Source organism: Apiospora hydei, assembly GCF_038363865.1.
Source record: "Apiospora hydei strain CBS 114990 chromosome Unknown utg000006l_segment0_segment0, whole genome shotgun sequence".
In the NCBI taxonomy this organism is placed as follows: Eukaryota; Fungi; Ascomycota; class Sordariomycetes; order Amphisphaeriales; family Apiosporaceae; genus Apiospora; species Apiospora hydei.
The window spans coordinates 2,670,509-2,687,653 of record NW_027117365.1 but is presented as its reverse complement, the minus strand read 5'-3'; the positions used below and the strand labels follow the sequence as shown (position 1 = coordinate 2,687,653).

At 47.0% G+C, this 17,145-nt stretch overlaps 2 protein-coding genes across 2 annotated transcripts; one reads left to right on the top strand and one right to left on the bottom strand.

The window, feature by feature from the left end:
• Nucleotides 1-7,177: 7,177 nt before the first annotated feature.
• Nucleotides 7,178-9,871, top strand: PG997_008032 (uncharacterized protein; the record flags this gene model as incomplete). The annotated part of the gene is made up of 8 exons (XM_066812347.1): nucleotides 7,178-7,217; nucleotides 7,270-7,551; nucleotides 7,604-7,753; nucleotides 7,816-7,874; nucleotides 8,115-8,433; nucleotides 8,475-8,861; nucleotides 8,953-9,462; nucleotides 9,519-9,871. The coding sequence occupies 8 exons, from the start codon at nucleotides 7,178-7,180 to the stop codon at nucleotides 9,869-9,871; spliced, it is 2,100 nt and encodes a 699-aa protein (XP_066667689.1).
• Nucleotides 9,872-12,022: 2,151 nt separating this feature from the next.
• Nucleotides 12,023-16,191, bottom strand: PG997_008031 (uncharacterized protein; the record flags this gene model as incomplete). The annotated part of the gene is made up of 5 exons (XM_066812346.1): nucleotides 12,023-14,165; nucleotides 14,210-14,416; nucleotides 14,473-15,031; nucleotides 15,148-15,262; nucleotides 15,307-16,191. The coding sequence occupies 5 exons, from the start codon at nucleotides 16,189-16,191 to the stop codon at nucleotides 12,023-12,025; spliced, it is 3,909 nt and encodes a 1,302-aa protein (XP_066667688.1).
• Nucleotides 16,192-17,145: the final 954 nt, after the last annotated feature.

Genomic DNA, 17,145 nt, shown 5'->3' with positions numbered 1-17,145 from the left:
AGCTTTAATATTCGCGATTAATTTAAACTAACCGAAAATAACGTTCGAATCCTCGTAAAAAGCCCTTTAATAATCGTATCGACGATTTATTTTAGTTTTAAAGTTTAGGTTACGGTTAATAAATCGCTTAACCTAGTGCTTACCGACGCGTTCGCCGCCGCGCAACGCGGTAAAAAAATTAGCTATATTTTCCACACTAGCTATATTAAAAAGCATCCCTCGGGTATTTAAATTAATTATATAATTACGAAACACCTCTTTTTTAATCGGATTTAATTTTCGTCGAACGTGTTCGATTTCGCGTTATGAAGGTCGGCCGTGGAGTCGGTAGTTTAAAGAAGTTCGTGAGACATTAAAAGCTTTCGCAGCAGCTTTTTAGCTAATATACTTTACGGGGTTTCGCGTCGTTTAAATCGCTAAATCGATCCGTTCTTTTAATAAAAAATTAAGTATTATAATTATAGAATTAAAACGTATTAAAGTTTAAAAAATATAGTCGGTTAAAAAAGTATCCCGGTATATAATATATCTCGCTTATTAGTAAACCACGTTATTTATTAATTAATTAAGTGATATCGACTAGTTTTTAAAAGTTAAAACTCGTCGAGATATAATAATAAACTATATTAAGCTTAATTAAAATTAATATAACGTGGTTTATTACTACGCGACGTATATTATTTAGCGACGTATTTTTTTATTTTTTAACTTTTTTATATAAATTAATTTAATTATAACGTTTAAAATTAATTAAAACTATTCGCTATTCGATTCCTTGTTTAATTTTATATTCTTTTTATATATTTACGTATTATAACCTGTCTCGTTGTAAATATTACAGCGCTTTTTACCGGTCGCCCTCCGTTTTAACGAACCCCTATTTTTACCTTTATCGGGCGCTAAACGCTTCCCTTTTACCTTCTCGTTTTATAGCTGCTAAGATTCCTTAATAGTAAGGGTTTTTTAAGCTAGACTCGCGATTTTTTAATTTTTCGGCGCTTAAAAAGTGCTAAATTAGCCTTTTTTAATATATATATTTTATCGCGTATAAGGGTTATTTTATAAACTATTTTAATTATATTTTTCGCTATTTAGTTTATTATATTTAAAATTAACGTCGGAGAGCTTTTTTAATAAGTAAATACTTTCTTTTTAATATAAGTAAAGTATTTAGTTATTTATTAAGGGTTAAACGGCGTTTAAGGGTCGTAAATATTAGCCGTTCTCGAACGGGATAGGTTAAATATAGGCGTTTAAAGACGTATATTTAACTTATTAATTACTTTATTAGGATTATAAGGGATTAAATTAAAAACGTTAAATCCGGATTTAATATTATTTTCCGTAAAAATAGCGAAATACGCGGCTTTAAAAGCGATAAAAAACTCGAGCTTCGTAATATAGTTTATCGAGGCCTTAATAAACAGCTCGATTTCCTTTAAATAGGCACGCTTTAAAGCCGAATAAAGTATTATATCGAATAGTTAAAACAAATAAAATAAATAAGGAGGTATACGGAGTATAATAATATTATTATTTTAACAGTATATTTTAAATTTAGCCGAAATATAGCTCTTATAGCTATTAATAATTAAAAGGCGGTGGGAACCTTTCGTTTACGCTTTAATATATTTATTAAAATATTTAATCTAGTTTAAACCTATTTCGTTATTAATCTAATTATTAAAAAGTTAGCTTAATTACCTAGTCGCCCGGTAAATCGGTTTCGCGGGATTAGTTCGCGAGGTAATATTAGCCTTAAACGATTAAAAACGGCGGAATATATTAGCCCTACGAATTAATATATTTAATCGCCGTTGCTTATTCCTAATTATTAAACTAGACCGACTTCGCTTTTCCACGCCGTTTAGCGCGTATTATAACGAGTATTAACCCGATTATACTTATTATAAAGCCGGTTTCGTCGAAATTTTAAATATTTTTATTAACGATCCCGTATTTCGCCTTTATATTCGCGACTAATATAAACTAGCCGAAAATAACTTTAAAACTTTTATAAAAAACCTTCTAGTAATCGTACCGACGATTTATTTTAGTCTTTAAGTTCGGGTTGCGGTCGATAAAGCGCTTAACCCAGTGCTTGCCGACGCGGTCGCCGCCGCGCGATACGGTGAAGAGATTAGCCATATTTTTTATATTAGCGAAATCGGGAGGCATCCTTCGAATATCTAGATTAATTATATATTTATAAAGTACCTCTTTTTTAATTAAATTTAGTTTACGTCGTTTCGGTTAAATTTCGCGTTTTAAAGTTCGGCCGTAAATTTAATAATATAAAATTAATTCGAGTATATTATAAGCTTTTACTACTGCTCTTTAGTTTATTTAATTCGCTCCGTTTCGTATCGCTTAAATTATTAAAACTATCTAATCTTTTTAAGATTAATTAAGCATTATAATTATAAAAGTATTACGCGTTAAAGTTTAATTATATTAAAATTAAATTTAAATACGTCGCTAAGTAATATACGTCGCGTAGTAGTAAACCACGTTATTTATATTTAAATAATAAGTATATTATTATTTTTAATAAGTATAACGCGGTTAAATATTTAATTCGTTATAAGTGCTTAGTCGAAATATATAATTAATTTTATATTAATATAATTAAAATATATAAATAAAAATTATCGTTATTTATAAAGTAATAAAAATAAGGGCTTATTATATTAACGATTAAATAAATCCCTTAATTACTTATACACTTAATTTAATACGCTTAAATTAATAATAGTATACCATATAAGTTATAAGTATAATAAAGACACTAAGAGGTTAATTATAAGCTATATCGTTTTTATAGCCGAATACCTCGTTGCTTAGAGATTAGCTCTATAAGACTATATAGCTTTATCGGTTATTAAAAGCGAGTACGTGGCCGTGAACGAGGTTACGAAAAAGCTCGCTAATATTCGAAACTTATTAATTAAGCTCGGTTAATAATTAAAAAGATTTATTAATATATTAAAAAATAATACGGTAGTAAAACTATAAACTAAAATTATTTAAATGTTTAAAAAGTAAAAGCACGTTTAATACCGTTATTATTATAATAAAAACGAAATGTAAATAAGTAACGTATTAATCGAGTATATAAAAGAGATTAAGAACCTAATTAACGAGCTTATAAAGCCGCTCTTAATTAATAAGTTTAAGGATTTTATTAAATTAATTATATTAAATAATAAATTAAAAACGTTAAGAACGCTTAAAAAGGCACAATGGCATACTTCGTGGCCCTAGTGAGGCCGTACGAAAAAAAGGGGGTCACGATTTAACTATTAAGCACAAGAGCTTTAAAATATACTATAGTATACCGCTAAGAGGGCGTGTAAGCAACCGATTTAATATAACAGCACGTTATAGTATAATTTAATACGAGATAAAAGTATATTAAAGTTTAAGACGGTTTAATATACTTTATACTATAAGCGTATATTTAAAAAAACCGATTTAATATACGTTTAAACATTAAAAACTTATATATATAATATAAGAATAACCCGGTAAATAAATATAAAAACTAAAGCTTTACACCCTCGCTACTTTAAACCTTATCGTCGCCTAGCTAAATACTTATAAAAATCTTATAGTAAAGGTTAATATAAGATTCGCCTTACGACTATTAATAATATGCGTACTATCGCCGCTTAGCTTTTCTTTTTTAAGGAGTTTTACTAAGTTTAAAGAGTAGCACGCTGGGAGTTAAAAAATATAATATGGTCGCCTATAAAAAAGTATAGTGTAATTGTGGCTTTCTAAGTGATGTGTAAAAAAGATCTCAAACTCGAAGTTTAATATTCTTAAGATATTCTGGGGAACGGGGGATTTAGATCGAACAGTAGATATTTATACACAGAACAATCGGCGTATCACATTCTCAGGAGTTTTCCCCCAATCCTTACTGACCATCTTCCGTTGCGACCCTGAACTTATGACCTGCTAAGACTTCGTGTAATTTGTGCCACACTTAACGCATCCGGGCGTTGACTTCGGTGGCTAGGATTGCAGCATGGCGACCAATAAGCTGGAAAAGCATATACTAGAGACGTTAGTCATATGTGCCACTCTCAGTTTCGGCTAATCCCTCCCGGTGAATACACGCGGAGAAATTAATAGAACCGAATTAACCGCAGGCCAGCTGCGGTACCACATACAGCCCACCGGCATCTGATGACTGATTTGTCGAGCTCAAGACGGAGCGCTCTTTATCCGAAGCCAAGGCAGTTGGTTGGTCCTCTGGAGATGATACGAGAATGTGACCTTCCTGGTCTGGAATGAAAGTTGACAATGTGGCTGCAGTGTTGACGTGGTCTCGCCATTATGCGTAAATGATTAGAAGAGACGAGTCCCGGAACGTCCTGCATCCGAAGCCAAGGCAGCCGCGTGGCCGCGATGACGCGGCAACAGTGATCCTTTTCTGGAAATAAGACGATAATAAAGCGCCCTCTCATCCGAGGCCGCATAGTTGGAGGCAGTGCTGACGTGGCCTCGCCGAAAAAGGGGAGATGAGCAGAAAAGGCGAGTCGCGGAACGTCCTGCATCCGAGGCCAAGGCAGCTTGGTGGTCCTCTGGAGATGAGGCAAGAATGGGACCTTCCTTATCTGGAATGAAAGCTGACAATGTGCCTGCAGTGTTGACGTGGTCTCGCCATCATGTGTGAATGATTGGAAGAAACAATCCCGGAACGTCGTACATCCGAAATGAAGGCAACAGCGCGGCAGCGATACCAACATGGCTTCGAATAAGCGAACGTTATCAGAATGGGATCAGCCCTTGGGAGACGAAGGAAGCCTCTATGGCTGCGAAGGGTTTGCTGGTAGCTGATCTCTAGAAAAGACTCAGAGTAGTGATGAAGTGAATGTTATTTTCAGCGTGACTTATATGAAGATTGGTGTGTAGTGTGGAAAGTAGGCAGTGCTGACAGTAGAGTTCAATTGAGCCGGAACGCAGATAGGATTGAAAATGTTAAGTCGGACTCGTAGCCATGGGGACAGGCATAATGAGTATCGTGGTCAATCTTGTGGCAAAAAAGAGAAGAAAGAAGTCAAGTATATATCGAGGAGACTTTGCGGGAAGGCAGTCTTATATATGTATTTAGGTAGAGACAGGGGTATATGACCGCGCGATGCCTAATCGGGAAGGGGGCTAAACCCGGGAGGTGCGACAGCGTGTTCTCGATTACGAAGAGATACAATTTGTTACTATAGTTAGATGTCCACCAAACCCAATAGAAGATGAAGCCCCGTGAGTCAAAATGAGTCACCCTGCTGGGATACTGTTTGACACACCACCCCTGGCCCAATGTAGCAACGAGAATGGGAATTGTTTTAACTCAGCACCCCTTTCATTAAGTTAGGCACTGCGTAGGCCAGCCAGTCAGGTGGCCCTTATCGGTATAAGTTCACGTTTGAAATGGCCTGCGTTCAGTCGTACAATAGCCTCATCTCCAGCAAGCACTGCCCAAGACAGTCAGTATGGTATACAGCGTCATGGCTGTGACTTCACGGACAAAGCAAAGAAAGGAAAGAATCATAGCTATTAGAATTACTGTCGAGAAGCCGTGGGACTGGGAGGAGAGCAGTCGGGGATGTCTACTTGTTCTTGTACCTCGATCATTTCATGGGGAACTCCTAGAACCCCTGTCAGTGGTACCCTGGCTTTCTAGGCCGCATCTAGAAATAACTTTCATACATTTAGCATGGCATATTCTTCAATTCACGTCCCCTGAGCAGTGCTTCTCGTTGCAGGCTTGGCTGGCTGCGGCCATTGCTGGCCTAGGTGAAAGTAACGTAAAGCAACGGGGTAGGGCGGGTTCGTTGATGAAGCCTCAATCTTCGTCTAAGCCCAGCTTGTGTCAACAGAGTAGGAGGTCGATGACGAGGGTCTATCATCAGTTGACGGCATCTTGAACGGCTTGCGTTCTCATGCCAACTGTATGCATGTGATAGGAATTACAAGCATTAAATTAGACATGGACAGATATTCTGGAATCAGCCATATTATAGGGACGACAACTTGGCTTCTACTTAATGATTTCACTTCATTTCCGAAGCTGGCTGTTGTGTGTATTTCACCTTTCCATCGCGTTGCTCTTATCAGTTGCCCAGATTCCTTCCATCAACCAATCCGCACCCACAGCCAGGGTTTCCTTTTCAGGTACGACGACATCGTCCGTACCAAAACACGGCTACCAGCAACTCGTTCCTGTTGCAGTGGAATCAACTCGGGCTGCTTATTTAACACAGTATCTGAAAACGTCAACTTCCCATACGCAATTTGTCAAGGCACCTAACTCTCTCTGACCTAACAAACTCCTCTCAACCTTGCGTGTTCATGCGGGACAGTCCGTTCTTCAGACACATCACCTGCCCGATCGATCTCATTGCTTTGAGACCTTCCTTCCATCACCCTGCTGTTGGTTGACAAGCGGGTTTACATTACCTTATTGCCTGTTAACCCCCAGCCTGTGCTCATTTCTCACAAAATCCAACACAGCATTTGGCGTATCATCCTCTTGTCAACACCCGACCGAGTCTTGCCCAGAGACCCGTCAGCCCATCAAGAAAGACGCAACCTGGAACATTGCATTTGTTTCTACAAACGCCGCGGGCGTGAAAAGTAAGTGGCCTCTGCGCAAATCACATTTCGTAACATATTTCTTGACACCAACGAACTTAACACCATCCTTTTCCTCGTAGTCGAGAACACGCTGTCGCACCTCCCGGGTTTAGCCCCCCTTCCCAATTAGGCATCGCGCGACCGGACACCCCTGTCAGCTCACACCAAATATATATATAAGACGGCCTTTCCGCAAAGTCCCCTCGATGTATTCTTGACTTTCCTGCACTCTTTCTTTCTCACAAGATTGACCCCAGAAATCATCATGCCTTTCCATGGCTGGAGGGACCTCTCTCCTACCTCTTTCATTCTTATTTGCGTTTTGGCTTGATTGATCTCTGCTACTATTATTACTGCCAACTTTCCTCAATCCACAACTCCCTTCATACAAGTCACGTTGACAAAAACATGCTCTTCATCACGACTCCGAGGCTGATCTAGAGATCAGTCACTGGTGAACTCATTTCAGATATGGAGGCTTCCTCTGTTCACCAGGGACTGCTTGTATTCTAGCATCGTTCGTCCACTCAGTGCCATGTCAGCGTCGCTGTGGCGCTGTTGCCTTCACTTCGGATGTAGGTCGTTCCGGGACTCTTCACTTCCAATCATCTACGAATCATTATCGAGGCTACGTCAGCACTGCTGCCACATCGTCAGCTTCCATTCGAGATGAGGAAGGTCCCTTTCTCGTTTCATCTACAGAAGACCACGCGGCTGCCTTGGCTTCGGATGTAGGGCGCACCACGGCTCGTCACTTCCACTCGTCTCCCCTTTTTCGACGAGGACACGTTAGCACTGCAGCCAACTGTGTGACCTCGGATGAGAGGATGTTTTATTCTCGTCTCATTCCCAGACAAAGATCTGCTGATAACGCGTCATTACGACGACGTGACTGTCTTGGCTTCGGATGTAGGGCGTTCCGGGACTCGCTGCTTCTAATCATGTACGAATTATCTGCGAGGCCGTGTCAGCACTGCAGCCACATTGTCCGCTTCCATACTAGATGGGGAAGGTCCCGATCTCCTCTCCTCTCCAGAAGACTACAAAGCCGCTTTGGATTCGGAAGAAGAGTATTTCGTCTTTATCTTTACCAATCACTCAACAAATCTCGGTAAGCTGTGTTTATGGTACCGCAGCTGACTTGCGGCTAACACGGTCCTGTTCATTTTCCAGCGCTTATTGGTCAGGAGCGATTGGCTGAACCTGGAAGTGATACGACACAGACGCCTGTAGTATGTGCTTTGCCAGCTCATTCGTCGCCACGCTGCATTCCCAATCACCGAAGTCAATATCCGGGAAGCGCATAGTTCGGCATAGCTTAATACGAGCTCTTAGGGGGCCAAGGTGTGAGGTTCGCGACGAGTGTTCAGTACGAACGAAGGCAGTAGTAATTCATATGCGAGTTCTATGTGATTTTTAAATATTGGGAAGCCGGACATGTCTATGTATAAATACCATTAATCCAACCTTAGATTCACGGAGATTTTCAAAACCATCAACCCGTAAACTTCGAAGACGAGATTCCTTCTACACTTTTACTTAGCAAATCACGATCCCGCTGGATTCTTCCGCAGGCAGTCATGTCTCATCTTTCATTCCCAAGTACGCTTCCTCCTAAGCCCAGCGAGACTCCTCGCGGGGCAAAGATGAGTGGTGATGCTGAGCTGCTGCCGACTTCTGTTGTGAAGTCGCCAATGAAGCCAAAGGCATCAACAGACAGCGCAAGAGGAGCCAACTCCAAGAACCCAATCTTGCTTACTGATGACGACGGATCTGCCAGTGGCAATGGCAGTGAGATTCACCGGACGCAAGTTTTCTTCAGTTCCAGACAGAACGATCCTATCTTGCCTCCACCGCCGGCTTTTTCGCCAGTGGCGCTCCTGATCCTAAGCACCTGGGCTTGGAGAACGTGTCTTTCACCGGTACGCCCCCAGCCAAGCCAAGTTATTTGGTATCCTCCGAGGTACCGTCATCACGGTCTGCACCGGGATCTGTTTCCGCTGCCAAGCCTCTTGACACCCTGACTCCCTTGCCCTTGAAGGGCTCGAGAGGGTATTTGGGAAGCCAACCTTGGATGAAGGCGGCTGTGGAGCGTCGGAAGGCGCAGGCGAGCATCGCTCATCTTTCTCAACACAACATGGATGGTCACCTAAGCCAGCCCACTGAAGTTCTTCCCAATACCACCAATCGAGCCCAAACGACATCGGGAGAAACGTCGAGTTTGTCCAGACTCCCTGAGCAAAGCACGATCGACCCCCTCGAACTGCCAGCCAGAGTATAGGGGCAATACTACTCCTGGGAACATGGCAGTTACGAGCACGAAACGCATGACAAGGGAGACAGACGAGTCACCTGCACCCAACAACGGCAACGACTTTGATAACAATGTTGGTGCAAGCAATGATTATCGCCGCTCCCCAAGCCAAACGGCGACGGCCGATGGGCCGCCTGTACCTAACCGTCAGCGTAGGGGCGACCAGTCTCGACGACCAGATTCACCAACGAGCCAGCACCCGCATCGCGACAGTCCCGCTAGAAGCCAAACAGTTGAGACGTTGCCAGTGTCTCATCCAGCTTCTTCGACCACTATCTCCCTTCTTGGCCTTGCGTCTTATGAGGAAACAGCAATCTCAGACGGTGTGGTAAAATGCGTCATGGAGGGCGGGGAGCCAACATTTCAGATACAGTTTACGCTGGAAAAACGCCAAGGCGCAGCGTATTGTTCCCAACATGCTTCCAATGTTAAGTCTCAAGATTGGCTGCATGCTCGAAGCAGGAGGCAACGTAAGCTATGCCGCTCACCTAATAGAAGCAATGAAGGTATGCATCACTCTTGTTAAAAAACTGTTCGTGAAATTCCAACTGACTCCAAGTAGCTGAATCCGATGCCGTTGGTGAGGTTGATCGTATCATCGCACGCTGGGGTTCGGGCCGTCACGCCGACTTCCTCCTTATATGGACGGATAAGACCCGAGATTGGATCCCCCGACGTGACATCAACGAGGAAATGGTTAGTGACTTTGAAAAAGGCTACGATGGCATACATGAGGGCGTGGAAATCTTGGGAATCCGTGGGAAAGGAGTGAAGAAGCAGTATAGGCTGCATTGGAGGGGTCGTCCTTCCAAGGAAGATGGATGGGTGGCCGAGAAATTGATCAGCAAGCAGCTACTACATGGATACGAGGAGAGGCAGTCTGGAGAGGCGGAGGACGTGTCGCCCAAGTCTTGAAAGCTCGAAACAAGGCATCTGAACTCTATCCTTACGTTTGATAGTTCTATACCAGTCATTGAGACACCGTATAATCCCTCTTCTATTATCCATCATCAAGCCCGAGGATGTCATGTTGGAGATATCCCCGTAAGGTTACCAAACTGTTGATTAGTAATAGTGCCTCACGGCAACCATATCTCTTAGACGTATGCCAGACTTCTACCGTGACCGCAACCTCGTGGCGGTGGGGCCTGGGCCCCCGCTTTTACCGGCCAAACAGCGCATACGCAATATCGTCACATGGGCACCAACGGTAGCGGTTGGCTGGGAATAAACCGGTCGGGTGGCAGGCACGTCGTCTAAGCTATCCTTATTCTAAAGAAGGGCTTTGCAATTCAAGGGTGCTACTATGTATCACTCTAGTCGTCGCTACTACGGTTTAGGAACCGTGATCCTAGAACTATGATCCAAGAACCGTGATATAGGAACTGTGATCCAGATTCAGTAATCCTGATCCAGTAATCTTGATCCGGTCATCCTGATCCGGGAACCTGAATCTAGGCACCCTAATCTAAAATGAAGCCAATACTCCTTGGCATCCTTAATTTAAATAGTGTAAACATTCAGCTAGGCGACGGTAGGGTCTGAGGTAGCGGGGGTGCAAAGCCTTGGTTTCCACATCTATCTACCGGGTCATTCTCATGTCATATATACAGGTCCTTGGTGTCTGAGCGCATACCAAATCGTCCCTTCTGAACATGCGCTCACAGCATGGGGCACATCAGACCGTCCTGAACCTTGGTGTGCCTCCATCTCGTGTTGAACCATGCTATAGCGTGCTGCCACATCAGATCGGTTGCTTACAAATAGTAAGGCAGCTGCATCCATATTCTCTAGAATTAGGTACATTGGCAACCATGGACGTTCGATTAGAAATAGCCTATTTAGCGAAGGGAATTATAATTAATTATAGGATAATCACAAGTAGACGAACATGCTAGCTTCTGCTTGGTATATATCTAAGCTAAGAATAGGACTCAGGTCGTTCCTGTTCACCTGTCGGGTTCCAGACGTCCCTACGCCGCTGTGCAGCTACTGATAGCAGCGTAGAGCTATAATAGTCCCTCGCGTTGATGTATATCTCTAACGCACAGGAGATTGAAGGATTCCAGACCACCTATAAGGCGCATGACCACCAGTTGAGCCACCCTTTTTACCCCCTCAATCAACAACAACGACAATTGCCAATTGCTATAAAACGACAACAAATTAATCAGTTGATTGCAACTATATAATCAATTAATTACAATACAGCTTTCAGGCTCGCTTTCCGTTTCTAATTGATTTATAGGCTCTTCTTCGGCCTCTGATTGGTCAGAATCGTCAGATTCCTCCTCCTGGACCCCTATAACCTCCCCCTGGCTCTGGCAACATCACGCATCTGAACAAATCTGGCATTGGGGTCTGGTTTCACTTGCTTTCTCTTCTTCTTTCTTTCCAGCTGCAACTGAGCCTTCAGGGCCTCGTTTTCCTGCTCCAACCTTGCCACTGTAACGTTCAGTTCATCCAGCCCTTTCCCAATCTTCCGGAAAAGCAACCGGGAGGTCGCACCCTCGGCCTCTAGGTCGTCGGAAACCGCATCCAGGATAATCTCCCGGAGCTGCCGGCTACTGTGCGGGGTGTTGAAGGGGGCCGGAGGCTCGGCTGCTGGTCGGGAGGCTCTGGAAGGGCCGGCCGGCTCCGGCTCCGGCCCCGGAACCCCCTTCCCCTTCCCCTTCCGGAGCCGGCTGTTTAGAGGCTTGTTGATATCTCTAGGCCATATGCCGGTTGCTGCCCAGCCTGCTGCGATAACCTTAGGCGTAAAGGCATGGTTTCTGGCACGATTCTAGGCCTAGATGAAGTCAGATTTGTTCACGGTCATCGTGAGCATGCTATGGCAACGCAGCCGCAGCAAATCCCTGAACTTCCTCTTTAATACCGAATAAGCGCCTATTGTGAGCTGGTTGAAACTAGATAGTTTCTGTGCGCACTGCGACTCTGTGGCGCTGTGGTTCTGTGACTTTCAGTTGTGGCTCGTGCCTGCCATGGCCGCTGTCTAGTCTCTCACTCGACACAAGTGTCCTCGCGCAGGATTAGCGGAATAAAATCGAGATGGCCTCTAGAAGACGCCTAGTGTAGCGGCGTCCATCCCTGGTTCTCTACGGCGTTGAAATCAGTGCCCTTCTCTACGGCCTTGACATCGGCGCCCTTCTCGATTAGTAGCTTGGCCACCTCGAGATGGCCTCGATTTAAGGCCAAGTGCAGCGGCGTCTCTCCGTCGTTCTCTGCGGCCTTGACATCCACGCCCTTCTCGATCAGCAGCTTGGCCACCTCGAGATGGCCTCCCCAAGAGGCCCAGTGCAGCGGCGTCTCTCCGTCGTTCGCTGCGGCCTTGACATCCGCGCCCTTCTCGATCAGCAGCTTGGCCACCTCGAGATGGCCTTCATTTGAGGCCCAGTGCAGCGGCGTCCGTCCGTTGATCTCTACGGCCTTGATATCGGCGCCCTTCTCGATCAGCAGCTTGGCCACCTCGAGATGGCCTCCCCAAGAGGCCCAGTGCAGCGGCGTCTCTCCGTCGTTCGCTGCGGCCTTGACATCGGCGCCCTTTTCGATCAGCAGCTTGGCCACCTCGAGATGGCCTCGATTTAAGGCCAAGTGCAGCGGCGTCCGTCCGTCGTTCGCTGCGGCCTTGACATCCGCGCCCTTTTCGATCAGCAGCTTGGCCACCTCGAGATGGCCTCGATTTAAGGCCAAGTGCAGCGGCGTCCGTCCGTTGATCTCTACGGCCTTGATATCGGCGCCCTTCTCGATCAGCAGCTTGGTCACCTCGAGATGGCCTCGATTTAAGGCCCAGTGCAGCGGCGTCTCTCCGTCATTCTCTGCGGCCTTGACATCCGCGCCCTTCTCGATCAGCAGCTTGGCCACCTCGAGATGGCCTCCCCAAGAGGCCCAGTGCAGCGGCGTCTCTCCGTCGTTCTCTGCGGCCTTGACATCCGCGCCCTTCTCGATCAGCAGCTTGGCCACCTCGAGATGGCCTCCCCAAGAGGCCCAGTGCAGCGGCGTCTCTCCGTCGTTCGCTGCGGCCTTGACATCCGCGCCCTTCTCGATCAGCAGCTTGGCCACCTCGAGATGGCCTCCCCAAGAGGCCCAGTGCAGCGGCGTCCGTCCGTCGTTCTCTGCGGCCTTGACATCCGCGCCCTTCTCGATCAGCAGCTTGGCCACCTCGAGACGGCCTCCATTTGAGGCCCAGTGCAGCGGCGTCCGTCCGTCGTTCTCTGCGGCCTTGACATCCGCGCCCTTCTCGATCAGCAGCTTGGCCACCTCGAGATGGCCTCCCCAAGAGGCCCAGTGCAGCGGCGTCCGTCCGTCGTTCTCTGCGGCCTTGATATCCGCGCCCTTCTCGATCAGCAGCTTGGCCACCTCGAGACGGCCTCTAGAAGACGCCACGTGTAGAGATGTTTGGCCGGCACTATCCTTCACACCAACACTGTGGTTATCTCCTATCATATCCACCGCCCGTACCAGACCAAAATATGCTGCCAGGTGTAATCCCGTTCTCCGAAGCGCCCGTTGAATGTATCCTCCATACTTGTAGCTTATTTCACTCGCTAGTAATGCCTGACTTGCTGCGTCGACTTGCGCTTGTCTCGATAGAAATGAGAGTACTCCGTCGAGTACTGGATCGTTTGTATTGGCGGTACGCGCGTGGAGCCCCCAGTTCTGCGCGGCGTAAGCATATAGTGGATGCTCTGCGAGTCGCTCTTCGAACTCTTCATCGGACTCGCAAAAACCAGTGGCGAAGACATCGAATGATAAGTATGTCGTGCAAATAGCCGTCATTTCTAGCTCCATCTCTGGAAACCACCGCGTCTTTGTTGACTCAAAGTACTCTTGTGCTGTGTAGTGCACCAGCCGGATGGTGCCGCTCTGCTCGTCCACTGTCACTAATCCAGCACATACCGACACTAGATGTTCGATTCGGGGGCAGTTCTCTGGATCAAGCGCTAACTCATCACGCTCGACTGCCAGCGCATGTTGCAGTTCAACTTTATGCAGCTGTCGCTTCGCGCAGGCAATCCATGCTAAGACTTGCTTAGCACGTCGTGCCCAGTCTGTCAGCTGACCTTTAATGCGTTCCATGGCGTTTGTATACGCAGTGCTGTACGCAATGTCTCCCTGGGCTCCTGGGACCATGCCGCTCAACGCTTTCCGGATAGCCCTTGGCGTGTCCTTTCCTTGGAGCGATTCCAAATAAAGTTGAGCGAGTAGAAACCTACTAGAGTTAGCGGGTTCGCTATTATACGCCTCACTACTTACATTCCATCAACAGCTTCTGTGATACTATTCATAATCGCGTCTCTTAAGTCGTTTTTCTCAGTTATAACGGCTCCAAGCTCGGCAATATGTCCCTCTAAGTATCTTCGGATATCGAAGTCACTAGCACGTACTTCGAGATGCGGGCTGCCTTCAAACTTCTCGCTAATATCAGGAATCACCCTCGACGTCGCAAGGAGATGGATCTTGCTTTGGGCCTGCAGATCGAACAGCGTAAAAGGAAACGGGCCCGGCAATCGTCCGACGTCTGGCATTCATCCAGGGCGTCGACCACAATAAACACCCTCGAGTGCTCGGACACGACGGAGCGAAGTGCCTGAGACATTTCATCCAGCGTGGGCCTCGTTCGCTTCGGGGCATGTCGATCGCGGAGCTGCTGGATAGCGACCGGTAGAGAGGGTCTAACTTGAGCAAGCTGTTTCAAGAGACTTGCAATCAAGTCTTCGATCTTCTGCTCGTCCTTCCGCTTGAAGTTACAGTACACGTAGGCAATGGCCGATGTCCTGTCATCCCGGAACCTGTGCTCAAGGTTGTCGATTATGGTGGAGGCAAGAATCGTCTTGCCTGCTCCGGGCATGCCTGGGCAGAACAAGGTCTGATGTGTAGTACCAAGCCACGTTCGGTACTCCTCGGAATCCAGGAGCCATTGTCCGGTACCAGGCTGTCGCCTCCTGAGGTAGTCGGAATGTTGCGGCCCATAGTCAAGAGGGGTGAGCCAGTCAAGAACCTCTCGATCCTCCTTCCGATCCAGAACGGACTTATTATATATAACATGCTTTTGCATTGTGGAAACCGCAGTAGAAACTATTAAAGTATTAGCCTTAATAAGCTATATAAAAAGACGACTGTGGATAAATTCGCGTGTTTCTCATTATACTTTAAGGCCTTTTTCGCAAAACAACGAACTCAGATATACTAACCGTTCGTAAGAAGCTCGCTGAGCTTCCCTTCGGCCTCTACCTTATTAGGTGCGATCCTCTTGAGCAAGTCCCTCGCATACGCCGCCGCCGTCATCGCCGCATAGCCTTGCCATTCCTTGTTCTTATGCGTATCGGAGTAGTCGCAGATCCCCGGATCACGAGACACGGAAAGTGGTTCATCAGGCCGGCCGCCTCCATTTCGAAGCATAGGACTTCCTTCTCTCGAGCGAGCTTGTCGCGGACCACAGCATCCTTCATTAGCTGGTTCGCAGAGGCGATCAAGCCGTAGTGTACTGCCGGGGTGTCGTCATCCTCGTCCCGCACCCGTCTCAAGACTAGCGCAGAAGTGTCGGCACTGCACGACGTCGCACAGCTTTCGTCGTTGACGGGGTGGATAATATTATTGAGATATAGACGGTCGGTGCTTTCATCAGGCTGACGATACTTCTTGCGGAGTCTCGGCCACATCTTAAGGGCCGTATCGATATCCTCTCGAATCTGGTGTCCACGCTGTTCGTAGAGTGCCTTTACTCCACTAACGGCAGTGCGTAGTACGGTAGGTGGCTGCGCTAGGAAGCCTGTCTCGCGGAACGTCTGGTCCTGGATTGTCTTGCCGAAGTCGTACTGGAACACACCCCCACGACCATCCCGAGGAGCGCTGACAACGATGTCGCCGAGTCGAATGTCATTCTTCACACTCGGTGCGCCGCCGCCAATACCGACCATCAGGCCAATGCGCACATGGGGAAAGCTGTGCAGCATGTCGCGCGCGACCGTCGCTGCTGACGCCGTGCCGTACTCGCCATCGGGAAGGACAGCAATGACCACGTTATGTTTTCCCATCCTTCCAAGCGTGTAGCTATTGTTGTCATGTTGCGCGCCGTGCTCGGGGCTCTCGTGTTCATCATCGAGGAAGGCGCGAGCAGCGACGTACTCGGTCGAAATCGCACAGATCCAGCCGACTGTATAGGCCTCGTTCGCCAACTGTGGCTTCGTCCCGTTTCCGTCTGCCTGATCTCTGGCAGTCTGTCGGTCTATGACCATCTCCACGTGTCGTTCAGCCATCAAGAATCGTCCCGGTTCGTACGTCGGCAAGATTATTAGTAGCGGCAAGTTCCCGCTCGAGCAGAGAAGTCATATAGTAGACGGTATTGTTTGCAGTATATCGAGGAGCGGTTTCGACCAAAGCGTTGATCAAGAAGCTGCTGTGGTGGCCTCCTGCCTGGCCTGAAGGAGGGGAATGACAGCGATAGCGAGGGTCATTTCAGCCTCGATGGGCTTGTTCCAGCCAGACAGGCAGCATGCCTCGCCCCGTCAGCGGGCGAATACCACTTTGTCCAATATGGACGGGTAAGCACGCCATGGCTGCAGGCTGCATGCTGAATCCTGCCTGTTGGGTGTGCTGTAGAATAGGGCCATTGGCTGGGAGAGAAATGGAAAAACACAGGGCAGAGCGAAGAAAGCCAGCGCTGCAGTCCCTAAATGTTCCCCACATGGTCCTGCCAATGAATCATCGGGATTTCGAACACACCCAGCAGCCAGTGTAGTGGGTGCGACTTGAGGCGACCCGAGCTGTCCGAGCGCGAGCCTTGTTGAGGACCGTGTTTGCGAAGGCCAGTTTTGATGTGTAGCAGTAGCCCGACTCGCCTGGCCGGCAGCGCGTAATGTATAGGTACCCAGAGTGTCTCCCTTCGGAACTGCGTTCAGCTCGCAGAGCGAATCTGCCGCTTGCACTAAACGCGTCCGTGGGTACGCGTCGGCTTTGGGGGTTCGGTATAGCGGAGTGGTAGGGGTGGAATCGTTTTTAGCGTCACCGCCGCGGCCCTGCTGCTAATCGCGACATAGACAGGGGTGCTGCGGGATACATAATACGGAAGGTACGCTTGCTTATCTCCCTTGCCAGTACCCTGTATCCAGATAGTAAAATGCGGTAAGGCGCAAGGCACGCTACGAGATGGACCAAGCGCGCCGGCATAGAAAAAACGACGTCGGCTTGCC